Genomic DNA, 16,002 nt, shown 5'->3' on the forward strand with positions numbered 1-16,002 from the left:
CCAGTCGCTCTCTTCCGCAGGGTCGCCCCGTGTTGACGCTACTCGGGGTTGTTTTCATTCCGCGGTGGCTGCCCTCCAGTCTACTTCTCTCCTGCTCTCGGCCTCCGTTGCCGCGTTTCTTTCAACACTCCCTTTCTTTCCCCCTCTGTAAACGCTTCTTCTCTCTGCCTCTGAAGATTAACCACAAATATCCAGAGCGGAGATTGCTGGTCGCCGAGTCCTGCGGAGCCTTAGCGCCGTACCTGCCCGTAAGGACACACTCGAGCGCTCGGAATGAAAACAGTAAAATGAAATGGAAACTGTGCAGGGGAAAGAAAAGTTCACTCCGTCTTTTATTTCTGTCCCTGCAGAAGGAGATCCGCAGCTCCCTGGTCTTGTCCATGCTGCAGCAGATGCTGGCAGAGGACAAGGCCGACATGGTCAGGGAGGCCGTGATCCAGAGCCTGGGCATTATTATGGGATACATCGACGATCCCGACAAGTACGCCCAGGTGCGTCTCAGGAGAGAATCTCTGGAAGTTCTTGTTTCAGAAGCAGCTTTCTGCCAAAGGCCCGGAACGTCTCGGCTTCTCCGAACGCTTCGCATTCCTTCAAAAATTTGTTTGCTTTGTTTTTTTTTGGGGTTTTTTTTCTTCCTCCCTCCAGGGTTTCGAGCTGATGCTGCTCTCGCTCGCCGACCCCTCGGAGCGGGTGGTGAGCGCCGTCCATCAGGTTTTCATTCCCGCCTTCGCCGCCTGGACCACAGAGCTGGGCACGCTGCACACAGCGCTCATCCCCTCGCTGCTGGCGCGCATAGAGAAGCTACTGTCGGTGAGCTGAATTTGTTTACACGCTGCTCCTTCGCTCCCATCCCCCCACCACCCCACCACCCACCCCCTCTTTCCAGTAAAAGCTCGGTCGTCTTCCGTTGCCAAAGCAAAGAACGCCGTCAAATGTTTATGCACCGTGTTTCCGAGCTGTGACGCTCAGCCAATTTGAGTGTTTTGGGAAGATGGCGTCCCGAGAAACCAGTGTTAATGTTGATCTTAGGATGTATAGTGTTGTCTTCGTATCAAGTCTATGGCACGATATTCTTTTTTTATAGCACCTGAATGAATACCATTGCAATCTAGGGTTCTTTTTAGGAAACTTCTGCCATGTGGAAACATTTTTTTTAAAGGACCAAAGCGAACGAAAACCTTGAAAAACCTGCAAAATTTCCTCTCTTTTTTTTTACCCTGCTCTGTTCCCCCCTCTCCCCCCAGCAAGGAGAACACGGTCTGGATGAGCACAAGCTGCACACCTACCTGTCGGCCCTGCAGTCGCTCATCCCTCCCCTGTTCGCCGTGGTGCTCCTGAACGCACCCTTCACCAGCCGAGCCAAGCCCCACGCCGACATACCTGCAATAGAGGGTCGGTAAACAAATGCCAATGTAATATAGAAGACATGATGGCAATGTAAGCCCATGCGCTTAAGTTTGCTCTCTTTTTGTCGGCCACAGTGACCCGCTTCCCCCGGCCGGCTTCCCCCCTCCAGGATGTGGCCACCATCATCGGCAGCAGGGAGATGCTGAGCGCCCTGCTGCTCCTCTACGACCACCAGCTGGAGCACGAGGGCACCACCAGCTGGGACAGCCTGCTGTGGGTCGTCAACCAATTGTGAGTCACGCAACAGTTTTGTACGTGTGTGCGCAGTCAGCAAAAATGATGTCTGCACACACATCAGGAAAAGAAAAATTGCATAAATATTTCAATCCCGTATTTATTCAGACATCACAAGATTAATACAAGTTATCTTTGGCCTCTTGAATTACAAGAGGTGCGCAAAGTGGTTGTTTCCAGACACTTAAGTGCACTGCAAGCTACTGATTGGGTCACATTTGTCACCTCAACACTTGTTGATGCTACATTCATGAGGGGGATGTCAACCATGTTATCATAATTAGATGAAACTTCGAAAGAGGTTTGGATGGGTTAGGTGTAGAAGTACTTTATACTATTAAATATTTATGCAAGTTTTTCTTTTCCTTTGTATATTGTATATTGTGTTTATATTATTTTTGTCTGACTCTATACATATATATATATATATATATATATATATATATATATATATATATATATATATATATATATATATATATATATATATATATGTATACATATATATATATATATATATATATATATATATATATACATATATATTATACACACACACGCACACATGTATACATAACCCTAACCCTGCCTGAACAGAAGTCCGATCATTGTGATCTCTTGTCTCTCAGCCTCCCCCAAATCATCGAGATCGTGGGCCGGATCAACGTGGCCTCGTCCACCTGCGTCCACGAGTTCTCACGCTTCTTCTGGAGGTTCTGCCGCACCTTCGGCAAGATCTTCACCAGCACCAAGGTTGGAGCGCCGCCGCTGCTGCGCGGCTCGGTAACATCTTGCGCTCAGGGTGATATTTCCTCACGCGTCTCTTTGTTGTTTTTCCCGTCTTGCCAGGTGAAGCCGCAGTTCCAGGAGATCCTCCGGCTGTCGGAGGAGAACGTCGGTGAGCGTCAACGTTGCTTGCTTGTTTTGCATAGTCTCAGTCACCTGTCAATCTCAAGTGGATTTGGCGGGCTGATTAGTTCATTTGCATCGGCAGAATCAGAGGCCGTTTCTCTCGAGCTAATCTCTGAATCTGAAGAGTAAATAGCTAATTAGGTGAGACTCGTACCAGCTTGCTCTGGAGAAAAGTGAATATTTGCATTGCTGTGATGAGTTTCTGCAAGTGAAAGTCCCCTTGCTTTTCAGCTTGTGTGCAAAAGTCATCGTGTTAAAGGAAAATTGAGAAAACTGCTCTCTTGTCTTTCTGTTTCCCTCCTGTCAGACACGTCAGCGGGAAACGACATTCTCACCAAAGCCACAGTCCCCATCTACGCCACCGGAGTGCTGACGTGTTATAATCAGGCAGGAGTTTCGCATTTCTCATTTCCAATCGACGTCGCGCGCCAAAGGGTGTCGTCTTACGGCGTCGGTGAACACTTGTGTCTACAGCAGGAGGAGGATCGCAAGTTGCTGGTGGGCTTCCTGGAGGACGTGATGACAACCCTGTCTCTGTCCCACGCACCCCTGGACAGCCTGAAGGCGTCCTTCGTGGAGCTGGGGTGAGAAGAACGGCAAACGCAACAACACCACACCTGATGCTGCATCTTTTAAAAAAAACGTTTTTTACAAAATAATTGTATTCCCTTTTAGCGCCAACCCAGCGTACCACGAACTGCTGCTGACTGTTCTGTGGTATGGGGTGGTTCACACCTCGGCGCTGGTCCGGTGTACTGCTGCACGGATGTTCGAGGTACAGAAACACACAAACATCAGCGCACTCGAGGAAACTGATCATGATTGAGCAGCATTTTTAAAATACTGACTGGGTATGATTTCTTGAAACCACTTAATTATGCTAAGAAATGCTGTTTTCTGAAGTAGACCATTAGAATGAGCTACTTTATGGTTAATTCAAAGTATGTTTCAGTCAAATATATTTCAGATTAGTTTTTCGTGTTGTGCTGTGTTTCAAATCGCATACTCCTGCAGCAGCATATAGAGGCACACAACAGTGAGCAAACTGCTGAATTATATCAGTGAAGAGGTGGAAGCAGCGTCTGATTAACTGGCTAACGCGACTTTAGCAACATGTTCAAACGTTTTTGTCTTGCATTTGGTTCATGTGCACTACAAGGTGCCAATTTTAAAGTTTAACAAAATAGTAGAAAACAGCAGTGTGTGATTTGGAAGTGTTACAAATAGAAGTATGTGATTTGAAACACTTTTTTAGGATTTGTTAAGTATATATAGAGTCAGTTAAAAAAAGATGCACACTTCAGGGGGGGAAAAAACTGCAAACTTTGAGTAATTGTTGACTCTGTCTCTTCCAGTGAAGGTGAAAAATGCCATTAATCTTAAATGCACACACTGTTCTTAAATGTTCTGACGACTGTAAACTTGCTGTATGTGTGCTGCCTCTGCCTGTTGCTGTTGCTGCTGCTGCTGCTGACTAACATGCTTTTTAGCCACTCTGTCCGACCAGTGTGAACTAAGACCTCTGTTGCTTATGGGTCCATTGGTTCCTGCTGTGTTGGGAGGCCCTGGTGCAGTGAACGCCGGACCTTTCAGGGTGCACTGATCTCACTGTTTCATTGACTGCTGCACGCCTGGAGATACAAGGAGGAGTTTATTCAATGTTGCCCAATTGCATTTAGCATTTTTAACAATATCTGCGTATTTAATTGACTTAATTTACCATTAAATGGGTTTTACCTTTCCAAAAACTGTGAGATCTGTGCACACTTAACGGTCGGCTACTGGGGGTCCAAGCTAAAAAAAAAAACCTAAACTAAAAAAACCAAAAAGCGAAGGCCTCTGTTTGGTCTCGAGCAGAGAAAGGAGGAGCGGCAGGTCGTGTCCGTGTGCCCCACCCCTACCCTGCCCCTTCCCTCCCCCTCTCCTCCCCTCCCCGTTCTGTGCAGGACTTGCACTTTCCCCAACACGCCATCCCTCACTTCCCACCCCTGCCCCTCCACCCCACCCCCTCGTACCCGTCACCATTCCATAGTGATCTTAGCCGTCCACCGTTCGTCCAAAAGCCGCGGAGTCCAATATGCTGCTCCTTGCGTCAGACTCCAGACTCGGGATTCCGTTTGTTCTCTGCTGTTTGAACTGGGAATCTGACCTGGAGTCTGCGGAAGGAGCCACGACGCCGTGAGAGTATCTGTCCGTAGTGTAGCTGCCATTTCTTATTTGCATTAACCCTCTGTGTGTGTGTGTGTGCGTGCGTGCGTGCGTGCACACCCCTGCTTGTTACGTGTGTTGCCTTGCAGCTGCGGTTCTTGTCATTGTATATCACTTTCTTCCTTTTCTTGTTGTGTTTTTTGTCCCTTTTTTTTCCTTTGATTTCTGGCTTCTCTTTGTTTCTGTTTTTGTCATTTATTTTCTCTCTCTGTTCTATCCGGCGGCGTCGCTCGCTCTCGTCCCAATGCCCCCTCCGCCCCCGCCCACCGCTGTGACGCCGCGGCCGCCTTCCGTCCAAACACAATCCCATTCAAGCTGCTGGTTAAGGGGGTGAATGAGACGCTGGTAGCTCAGAGAGTGGTGCCGGCTCTCATCACGCTGGCCTCCGACCCGGAAATGTAAGTGGAACTCCAGCCGGTGAGGGGGGGAGAGAAAAAAAAAAAAACACGCCCGCGTCTCCGCCCCCTCCTCCCTCGCCGCCCCGCCCCCTCTCTTGTCTCCGCCGCCGGCGCCGCTGATGCCTGAGAACTCTCACGACGGTCCCAGACGACCAAAAATTTACACAACATCCGTTTTGATTTCGAAATCCAAATTCTTTTTTTCCCTGCGGATCTGTGGAGAAAAAAAAATTCCGCCCTCCGATCAGCCTCAGTCGGGACCGTCGATAGAGTTCATCGTCCTCAGCAGAGCGACTGGACGACAGCCGACTCGCTGCATGTGCACGACTCACGCCAACGCTTCATCACCTCATCAGCTTCCGTCTCTCACCGGTTGCCTGCATGCAGCAACAGCAGAGCCCCTCCCACCCCCCTCTCCCACCCTCCTTCTCTTCCAGCATGCTCACCCTCGCCCCCCCGACCTGTCCCCTCCTCCTCCTCCTCCTCCACCGCCTCCTCTCTCACCGGGCCCTCAGCCAATCAGAGAAGGGGGTTCCAGCGACTCCTCAACCCGTCTGTCTCCCTCTCTCTCTCCCTCCCTCTCTCTCTCTTTCTCTCTGTTTTATCCTGTCACTCTATTTCTCTCTCTGTCTCTCCCGCATCACTCCCCCCTCCCTCCTCCCCTCCCCTCCCCTCTCCTCTCCTCCCCGTCTGTCTCCGGTCCGCCCCCTCCTCTAACTCCTCCCACCTCTCTCTCCATCTCGCCGTGTGGTGGGCTCTCGCAGTTGGTTCTCCGAGGCATGAGCGAAGCATTAGTAGATCGCCGGGCGGCTCCAGCCCTTATTACTCTGTGCAGTGGGCCTGAATTGTGAGTCAATCGACACGAGAAAGATTTTTATTTTTTTTTGTTTATTTTTCTTTCTTTTTTTTTAAAGGAAACCATCTGTAAGCGCTGACACTCACTGTGGGCTGCATCCTGACAGTGTCGAGTCAGGGACCTCGGAGCTTTTGCTGAAACGTCCCACTTGACCGGCCTCGCACATTGACTGCTAACTTCCTGGTTTCAATTTTTTGCATGAGGAACTGGAATAAAAGAATAAGAATGCCTCTATTTAGCCCACATCGGGAAAATTTGCATAGTTACAGCTGCATTTACGGTGCAAAGAGAAGAATTGAAAAGAGTGCAGAGTGAATGGAAAAAATAGAATTAAAGAAATTATATATATGTATATATATATGTGTGTATGCATATATGTATATATGTGTGTGTATGCATATATGTATATATGTGTTTATATATACACACATATATACATATATATAATCTACTTGATAATGTAGTTTAAATTGATACGTTGGGATCAGACAAGAGAGCGAATTCATTGAGAGCACTGTGAGAATGCAGCCTTTCACTCCATCACCCTCCTTATCTAGATGTCACGCTATTGGTTACACACTTACCCCACCACTGGTAGATTTACAGAGGTGTAATTAGTGATGTCTTCGAATGCTTTATTTCAAATGATCCTTCTCAAAACCCAATCAAAGAAGATACAGAATGCGGCCCTGAGCGCATCTTTCGGCCTGCCCTGCTCGTACTGACAGCGGAATGAATCTCTAACAGCAACTCATTAATCCTGCCTGTCATAATTCATAATAAGCATTACCATTGCCTCGTATGTCACGATATTTGTATATGGCATCGTGCTGTTTTCTTTTAGTCTTATATGTTGTAGCTTAGTGGATTTAAAGAGACATATTTAAACATTGTCCGTTTAACACTATGAAATTCTGATGTTGTTAATCCAGAATGTTGCTGCATTTGATAATTTAGTTGAAATATGGCAGCGTCTGCGCTTGTCATGATGCAGACAGACTGCAACGCTTGAACCGGCAGTCCGCCAATTTTTCCTACTTTATTTGTGTAGCTATTACATTATAAATGGGTGGTTAGTCCAAGTCCATATTATAATCGCAAGAATTTGTGCTGGCACACACATCTACTGATTGGTGCCTCCCTAGTAATTACAAAAAATGTTAGCGCAGCACATGTTTAATCTTAGCAGATAATGATGTTGAAGAACATGACTTGACAGCACTGCAATGGGCCGAAAGAATGAAAATGCTCCAAAAAACCCAAGCGATCCAGCTGCTTGGTCTCTAACAGTGTTGTCCTGCTCCCCCGCTGCCATCAGCTCGGTGAGGATATCAACCATCCCGGCCTTTGGGACAATCATGGAAACGGTCACACAGAAAGAGGTGAGAATCGGCCCGCAAGCGACCGAAAGACTCGATGGCGTCATCGCAGATGCGTGACTTATGCTCGTCTTGTGTAGCTGTTGGAGAGGGTGAAAATGCAGCTGGCCTCGTTCCTGGAGGACCCTCAGTACCAGGACCAGCACTCTTTGCACATGGAGATCATCAGGACCTTCGGCCGGGTCGGACCCAACACAGAGCCCCGCTTCAGGGACGACTGTACGTATCTCGTTCAGTCGCGTTGCTTGAAAGCCCGTCAAAGATCTTGAGCGCCAATATATGTCATGTTTCCAGTTGTGTTGCCGCACCTCGCCAAGCTGGCGCTGGCCAACAACAGCCAGTCGGCGGAGGCCAAGAGGATCGACGTGGCCATGCAGCTGTTCGAGGCCTACAGCGCCCTCTCCTGTTGCTGTATCCTTCTGGCTGCCGCCACCCAACCAGAACTCTGTAGATCCAATCCAGGCTTGTGCGTTTCACTGTTTGGTAACCCCCCCCCCCGCGGAGCTTACGGGAAGGAGCTTTCAATTATTTGTTGTTTTTTTTTTTTTTTTGCCATTTTCCAAGCAGCCAGCTAAACTGCGAGAGGTTGCCAAAGGTTTTTCACTCAAAGTGCGCGCCGCACAGAGGTTGGCGGACGGCGCTCGTCGCAGTGAGTCAGCGCACGTTTGAACGACGCGTCCCAACATTAGGAAATGCTGCTGTGTGCGTGTCGCCCGGCTGACTGCGAGGTACGCAGCACAGCAGCGCGGCCCCTGTGTGTGTGTGTGTGTGTGTGTGTGTGTGTGTGTGTGTGTGTGTGTGTGTGTGTGTGTGTGTGTGTGTGTGTGTGTGTGTGTGTGTGTGTGTGTTGGCAGACTCCGCCTGTCATTTGGCAGGAGGAGAAAGGGGAAAAATAAGCTGCCTCCATCTTTGGGGCTCGAGGTAATTACAGGGTTGGTGGAGTGGAGGAGAGGGTGAGAGAGAGAGAGGGACGTGGGGAGGGCGGGAGGGAAAGTGGGAGCGTGAGAGTCGGGAAGGGCCAGACGTCAGCTTCCATCGGCGCTAACGGCTCCCAGGGACGGCCGGGGCTCGGAGTTCATCCCTCTCGTCTTCCCTGCCCCTTCCAGCCACGCCCCGCCCCGGCCAGGATCCGACGCTCCCAGCTGCTCAGCTGGTCTGAGGTTCATTCCTGCGGAGCTTTGATTTTTTTTTTTTTTTTTTTTCTCCCAACGGCGGCCAGGAGGTATATAGCCTCACCCCAGACCTTGCAGCCACCCTGCGCCTCCTCCCACTGCACTTCTCTCTCTTCTAATCAGTCTCCAGAGGGGCTCGGGAGCCCAGCGTTCCCATCGGCGACAGATATAGACCCGTTCCCTGCTGCGCGCCACGTCAGTCCGCCGGCTGCGACAGGTGGCCCGACACGTGCACGCCTGCAAGCGCGCCGGTCAGGCCCGCTTCGTGTGGCTGCTGTTGGTTATGGTGAAAGGACTGTTCGACTGATCTGTGTTTGGTGATGGGAAGAGGGGGGTGATGCAATATCACCATATTATCACGGTGTCTTAAGAGTTGGGGTTAGTTAATATTGTTGCATTGTAATATTATTGCCCATTGAAGCGTTTTTCTTTTCCTTTTAATTTTTTTACTGTTTCAGCCTGTTTATCACATTGCAATTGCATCTTAATTCCAGAAAATATTTGTGTTGTTCTTTATCGCATTTTTATATTTTTATTATTTTTTTTATCATCTTTTATGATCTGCAAAGATTTGAACAGGATTTGGAATGTTCAAAAAATGTCTGCCGTCATCACATTTTTTTTTTCAGTTACTAGGGAGCCGCCAAACAGTAGATGTGGCGCCAGCGCAATTTCTTGCTATTACAATGTGGACTTCCACTGACTATCCGTTTATAATATAATAGCTAAAAGAAGAAAATGGGACAAGTAAGTTTTTGTTGCATTACTGATGAAGGATCTCACATCCCTCATCAGTAATTTAAAGATCAGTCGCTGTCATATTTATTTATCACACATTGGGGAAGTTTGCACAATTTCAGCAACATCTAGTGCAGTAAAGCAGAAAACACTTATATGTATAGTCAAATAAGCTATTTATAGAGCAAGAAAGGAAGGGAATATTCTTGCATTACATTGAAATATAAATTGAAAAAAATGTGTTTTATTGCACCTATTTGACCGTACTCCCAAATTGCACCGCCGTCCTCCATCAACAGCCTTCAGCTCCTTGACTTCCCCCTCCGCAGTCATTTCCGAGGAGGTGATGGTCAACCACTTCCTGCCGGGCCTCAGGTGTCTTCACGTCGACATGGAGCAGCTCTCGCCCGAGCATGAGGTAAAAGGTCGGGGGCGGCGCCGAGGGGGCAGACAGGAAGTGCTCGCGGCGCTCCGGCCGTGACACACGGCCGCTCACGAGCCGGACCGCCTCCCCACGCTGCGGGGCGTTAAATAAAGATCGACGGTCTGGCTCTGCGCGTCACACGCGCGTCCGCGATCCCTCGTGTCACATATTCCCGTCGCTCGGCTGCGTGCCAGCGTTTTCCGAGCGTGACTAACAATCAGATGACGGCAACCAATCCTGAAGCCGTCTCGCCAGAGGGAGCAAATTATTCCCACCCCCACCCCGAAGCAAACAAACCCACGCAAGGGCATTTAAATTTCAATTTAAATGTCGTGCCAATTTTCGAGTCTGACGTGTGTCGTGTTCGGATTCGTGCCGTGTTGTCGGTTCACGCAACTTGTCGACTTGTCCCACGCTCTCTGCAGGTCATCCTGAGCTCCATGATCAAGGAGTGTGAAATCAAGGTGGAAAACCGAGGGATGGCAGACGCACAAGGGTGAGGAAGAAGGGGGGGAAAAAGCAACTTTCCCATCTGCTCTTTAACTTCTTTTTACGGCATTATTGGAAAAACTGTGTTCTGCAGCGCACAGAGAAAAAAACAGAAAAGAAAAGGGCTGTGGCAGCGGAATTGAATGGCGTCTTGAAGGAGAAGTTTAAAGGAGAACGAAAAACCGAGAGAGAAAAAAGGTTGTCCCACTGTGAAGAGATGGGTCACTGAGCAGCACTGGGTCCGGGCCCATGTTGTGGTTTTTCATTCCTTGTGAGAGGAGGAGAACATCGCAGAGTTGTGAAATCGCGCCCTTTCTTTTCTTTTTTTTTTCTTTTTTTGTAACGCGTGGCCATCTCAGCAGAGGGGAAAAGAGCAGAAAATAATGAGTGATTCCACTGAGCTGGAACAGCGGCCACGCTGTGGGTTGTCTTTGCGAGGGAAAAAAAAAAATGTTTTTTTCCATCTTGTTAGCATGTGTTGGCCCCTCATTAGAAAAGGAGAAGTGTGTTTACGTGGCTTGTCAGCCCTGTGCTGATTCTTTCCGCCGGGCAACGACGCACTCAGTTTTGGGTGCGTTTTCCCCCCTAAAAAAAACCTCAAACCCAAAAGTGAAACTCTGAGCTAAAAATTCAGACCAGCGCTCTTTCATTAGAGCCGTGCACTCAAACCCTCGCTTGAAATAGTCATTGGCGTCCTTATTTTTACTTTACACCAGACAGGTTTTATCTTTTCCTCTTTTTTTTTTGCACTTTCTTGAATGCGTTCACTTAAAAATCTGCCTTTGGTGCTACTTTATTAGTGTGGCACGCCAGATGGGAACACCTCTGCAGGAATGAACCTCAGACCATGTGGATGTGGAGCCTTCAGTGCCGCTTCTGTGTCCTTTTAATTTGAAAATGCCGCCCAGTTCTGATGGAAAAACTGACTCCATTGATTACAACTCAAAGTGCATCCTTCTCCATCATCTTCTTCAGTGGTTTATCTAATCAGTTTGGTGCAATCTAACGTCTTTAACAGCAAAGGACTAACCTGAAAAACGCTCTCTACTGGAGCTTGTCAAGATGGCTGAACCAGTTGAAAAGTGTAAAGCTGCCCTTTTTTGCCAAGACCCCTCCAGACTTTTTGATTTTCATTCCTTTGATAATTTATTGTCATGGTAAGAATTCCAGGGATTGAATTTGGCGACGGATTTTTGCCATGCATGTTGTTAAAATTGCTCAAAACTGCGACAGTTGACGGGTAAACCGTAGCCGCCTGACGTCTGTTGACTTTAGTTTCATTGGTCCTGTCGTGCAGTTGGAAGGCAGTTGGAAGTGTCGCAACCGTTCAACTGTATCAATCTGATTCCCAACAACCACCTCAAAAGGGGAACTCGCAGAGCCGTTGGACTGTAAAAACAAAAAAAAAAAATTATACAGTAAACGGCATCTCCACATTGATATGATCTTGACCTCACGCTGATCTTTATTCTTTGTGCGTTTTCTCTTTCTTCCTGTCTCTCAATGACCCCCAGGTCCATGTCTATTGCCTCCAGCTTGGTGGGCGAGGATGCCAAGACCAAGTTCCTGAGCAAGATGGGTCAGCTGACCACGTCCGGCGCCATGCTGGCCAACGTCTTCCAGAGGAAGAAGTGATGGCGGCGCTGCCAGGCCTTCTGCCGTCTGAGCATTTCATTTTTCCGTGGTAGAGCGGAGGTCCGACAGTCGGTTGAGCCTAGTTTCAAACCGAGCGTGTTTTTCTTGGAGCTGAGGGTTTTGCTGTAACCTGTGAATTTCCGGAGGTGAGGATCAAGGGTGTTTACGTTCAAGGTGGGAAAAGTTCCTTTTGCAGTTCTGAGGTCTCAAATCGTGCAAGTTTCCTCTCCGTAATCTTGACCCAAAGTGTGTATATGAGGTCTCGGGATTCAGTTTTTATTTTTTTTGTTTTTGTTTTTTTTGCTTTCGTGAGTCAGTGTTGTCGACGTTGTCATTTCAGAAACAGAAGTGAAAAGACGTGAAGAAAATACTGGACAGTGTTTAGTCGCCTGGCGTCAGAACCAGGGTATTCATCCCTTGAAATCTCCAAAAGTTTCTTTCAAGAGAACGTTTCCCACGTGCACAGCCTTCCGGATGTCATTCAAATTAACTTTAAAGCGCCATTGTTTGGGATTGGAGGGGGTAGTGAATACCTCGAGACGACAAAAGTGGCCGCCCGCCCGTTCAGAATGCCTTGTATAGAGAAGCTGTCCAGCTCGGAATTGTCGCCTACTTGAACATACGAAGCAGAATTGTCTCGCCTTGATTTCTTCAAAGTCTGTCATTGTTTCGATTGTTTTGATAGCTTTTTAATGTTAAGTTATTTATGTCTTAATGAAGAAAAACACCTTATTCCAGCTTCCAAAGAAATTTGCACTTCACTTTACAGCGTTGTTCTTTATTTTATATGAATATACAGTACATATATATATATATATATATATATATATATATATATATATATATATATATATATACATGTTTGTTTTTGAGAGTCTTTATATGTCCTGAACATTACCACTGCTGTCAATGAGTTTGTATTTTTGTTCATCTGTTTTTTTTGTTGGGTTTTTTTTTTCTTCTTTTTTTTTTTTGCCATGTGTTGTCGATGAGAACACTTGGCCAGAATGACTTTCATCTCGTCCGTCGTCTTTGTTGCAGTGTCTCTGATGATCATATTTTTTCTATGATGGATAATCCGGTCTCTCTTTTTCAGTATGCTCCACGAGGAAAAAATCTGTATCATACACGGAACCCCTACGAGGGCGGTACTCGATATGTATATTTGGAAATTGGTGTCATGGCTTAATAAACGATGGAGTTCAGTTATGTACTTGAACCCGCTCGCGTGTCTGGAGACGTCTTTCCGTTCTCGTGCCCCCCCCCCCCCCCACGTCCCCCCGCCCCCCGGCTCAAAGTGTGAGCAGGTGTCCAAAGCTGTAAAACAAGACTCATTTGGCAGGGCAAACCAACACACACACTCCCGCCGTCCGACGCTTTGATGTGTGGCAATTGTCTGCCAAGTACAGCAAAAAAGCAAAGTCCGTCTCGAAGGGGCATTCCTGACAGCTAACCTAGAATGGCTGCCGTCGAGATTACATTGTCTTGGTATCTTGTTATCTGTTTGTTTGATGGGTCAGTTTATGCACTTTCCACCTTAGGTGAAGGAAATGTTGCACAGACTTGGAGAGCAATTGAGCACTTGGAAAAACTTTTACCTCTCTTTGACTTTTTTTTTTTTTTTTTTTTGGAGTGCATTGAAACACTGCTTACCCGGCACCCTTTGTGACATCACAAAAGGAACGTTTTCCAGAGTTGCATCAGTATCACATCCCCAGGTTCGAGGTTCTGTGATGAGAGACCTGTGAAACACCGCAGCCTGTCTAAAGGCAGCTTTCTTTCACCACAGCTCTGATTGAACCCCGTGTTGGAATCCAGTCGCTGGCTTTGTTTGCGCTGGGAGGGGTCGAATAGTTTGCGCCAGCCTGTTGGCGCCGCGCTCGTTTGAACGTTACGGGGCCGACGTTTCTTCGTATAGACGAGCATTTGCATATTTAGGCTAATGTTCAACCCTCGTCGCTGATAAGTCTCCAGGTGGACAAACAGTCGACGCATGCATGGCTGGGATTGGAGGGGGTGGAGGGCAAAGCGTGTGTGATGTGGTTGAGTTTGCCGTGTGTGTGTGCTTTGCCTGATACGTGTCATAGGCCGGCTCGGGTGTGTGACTGCGACAGAAACGACGTGCTTGCGCTGCCATCGACAGATGTGTGATGTCTTGATTTGCATATGCAAGTCGGGCGACTTTTGGCTCCTTGTTTGCTTTTCGCGTATGTTTTTCCCACTCTAACCGTGTGATGCTAATGTGTGCACCCTGCATGCAACGCTGCATTCCTGCGCCTAAACGCGTTGAGGATCGTTTTGTCACCCCCCCCCCCCCCTCCCCTCCATCAGAGACGCAGATCCAAATCTTAAAATAACCGCTGGAATACTGCAGCGGTGAGCTGCACTGGGCTCCGATCGCAAACGCTACTCGGTGCATTTCAGGGGAGCTGACGCACCTTTCACATCCGAATTTAGCACAGATAAATAAATAAATAGTGGCTATGCTTGATCCCTGTACGCTGTCAATGGAAGGCATTCAGCGTCGTTGGCCCTTTTCTGAACTCCCCACTCGTCCAAAAGTGCCTCTGCGTCACACATGTGCTTAACGCCCCCCCTTCCCCCAACCACCACCACCACTCGCGTCTCTCCCCTCTGACCCACAGTAGATCGTTTCGAGTGTGATACTCATAAACCAGTGTGGTGCCCGCACGCCTGCCTGTTTGCCTGCCTGCGCTGCATTTCCAATTTTTAAACGCTCAAAATGAAGTTTTGCAGGTCGCCGCCGTAGTTGCCGCGGGGAGCCAAACGGGAGGGGGGGGGGCAGTTCTGCGTGTTGTGGGGGCGTATGGGGTGGTTGCGCTCAGATTTCTGAAAGAGTCAAATCTGGCTCCTAATTGCTACTGTGCACGCTGCAGAGCCCCCACCCTCCACCCCACCACAAAACAGCTTCTCTCAGCATGTTTTTACGGGAAGTAGGAGAGAAGGAACCCATTAGCTCTACTGGCTCGGCCTTAAAAAGTAACAAAAAAAACAAAACAAAAAAATCGTCATTATTCTCTCTCCTTTACCCCTCCCATTGAACCCCCCTTTTGATTTTAAAGTTATTTATTTCAACACCATGGACCATTTTGGATTTAATTTTGTAATTTTGCAATACGCAGTAGGAATCGCACCAAAAGAATGAGCTTTTTAGTGGCTGTCTTTTGTTCTTTTGTGTGTGTCTGCGAGGAACTCGCTGGGCTCCTAATTGGAACCATGAAGCCACAGCAATGTTTTCCAAATATTAACTTGGGGAGGGAAAGTCTCACAAACCGAAGGTCACGTTATGTCAAATTCTCTTTGCTAATGTTTCTAACAATAGCAATAAGTGTCTCCATACCCTGTCAACAAACTCTGCACTTTAAAAAAAAAAAATAAAAAAAAATGCCATGCTCCTTTTTTGGAGTTTGCAGGGGAAGAAAAAAAAATGTGTGTATATATATATATATCAGCCCTCTGTGATGTCACAAAGGGCACTAACACCCATCAAGCACCCCCATCGGAGTGATGCGTCCTCCCTCTCAGACTGCCCCGTTTGTGTCTCCTTAACGCAAGTTAGCAGGAAGCGAGAACAGCGTGTTTCTGCAGGAGGCTGTAAACAGAGGGCTAAGCACGCTGTAATGGCACGACTGCATCTCTCGATTCTGCGATTAAAAAAAAAAGAGAGAAAAAAAACTTGCAATTTGTACGATCGAAGGCCTTTAATTGGGTTACGTGGTCCTTGCGTTACGCCCCCACGTTTGTTCAGCCTAATGTCAAAGTAGTAACACAACAGGAGTCTGAAGTCCAAACAGGGCTCTGAAGAGGCTTTGCCAGTCAATTAACCATTCCAAGGAGGTGGAGTCCTGGATGAAAGTTAATGACACAACACAATGTTGAGATTTTAATCAGGCGCAGCTGCACATCCGTCCACCTTCCAAAATCCAATGCTGCATTTCCATTCCCTCGCCAGTCACACCAACAGCCCGGCAGCTTCTCACGCTGAACAGACCACGCAATGAGCACGACTTCCCGTCCCTGTTTTGTTTCTCATTTCAAATTCCTTGCATCGGTGCTGCGTCTTGCCCCTAGCCCCGCTGCCTACGACCGCCAACAAAGTGGGCTGTCTTTGCTCTGCCGTGCAAAAATC

At 47.8% G+C, this 16,002-nt stretch overlaps 1 protein-coding gene across 15 annotated transcripts in view; it reads left to right on the forward strand.

Annotated features, from left to right (window-relative positions):
• relch (RAB11 binding and LisH domain, coiled-coil and HEAT repeat containing) overlaps window positions 1-13,071 on the forward strand; it is a 30,952-nt gene extending 17,881 nt beyond the window's left edge. For 4 of the 15 annotated variants that reach the window (XM_076051169.1, XM_076051170.1, XM_076051161.1 and 1 more), the window contains 16 exons: window positions 177-248; window positions 351-491; window positions 646-810; window positions 1,245-1,392; window positions 1,482-1,638; window positions 2,271-2,394; window positions 2,491-2,539; window positions 2,861-3,137; window positions 3,229-3,328; window positions 5,077-5,159; window positions 7,334-7,397; window positions 7,475-7,613; window positions 7,689-7,805; window positions 9,634-9,722; window positions 10,154-10,224; window positions 11,732-13,071. In XM_076051169.1, coding sequence (XP_075907284.1) covers window positions 177-248; window positions 351-491; window positions 646-810; window positions 1,245-1,392; window positions 1,482-1,638; window positions 2,271-2,394; window positions 2,491-2,539; window positions 2,861-3,137; window positions 3,229-3,328; window positions 5,077-5,159; window positions 7,334-7,397; window positions 7,475-7,613; window positions 7,689-7,805; window positions 9,634-9,722; window positions 10,154-10,224; window positions 11,732-11,852 — 1,917 coding nt within the window. In that variant the 3' untranslated portion in view covers window positions 11,853-13,071. The other 11 variants (XM_076051165.1, XM_076051167.1, XM_076051173.1 and 8 more) reach the window with 9 other exon arrangements.
• Window positions 13,072-16,002: the final 2,931 nt, after the last annotated feature.

This window comes from Nelusetta ayraudi, unplaced genomic scaffold (genome assembly GCF_046127955.1).
Source record: "Nelusetta ayraudi isolate G7.1 ecotype Tasmania unplaced genomic scaffold, CSIRO-AGI_Nayr_v1 ptg000132l, whole genome shotgun sequence".
NCBI lineage: Eukaryota > Metazoa > Chordata > Actinopteri > Tetraodontiformes > Monacanthidae > Nelusetta > Nelusetta ayraudi.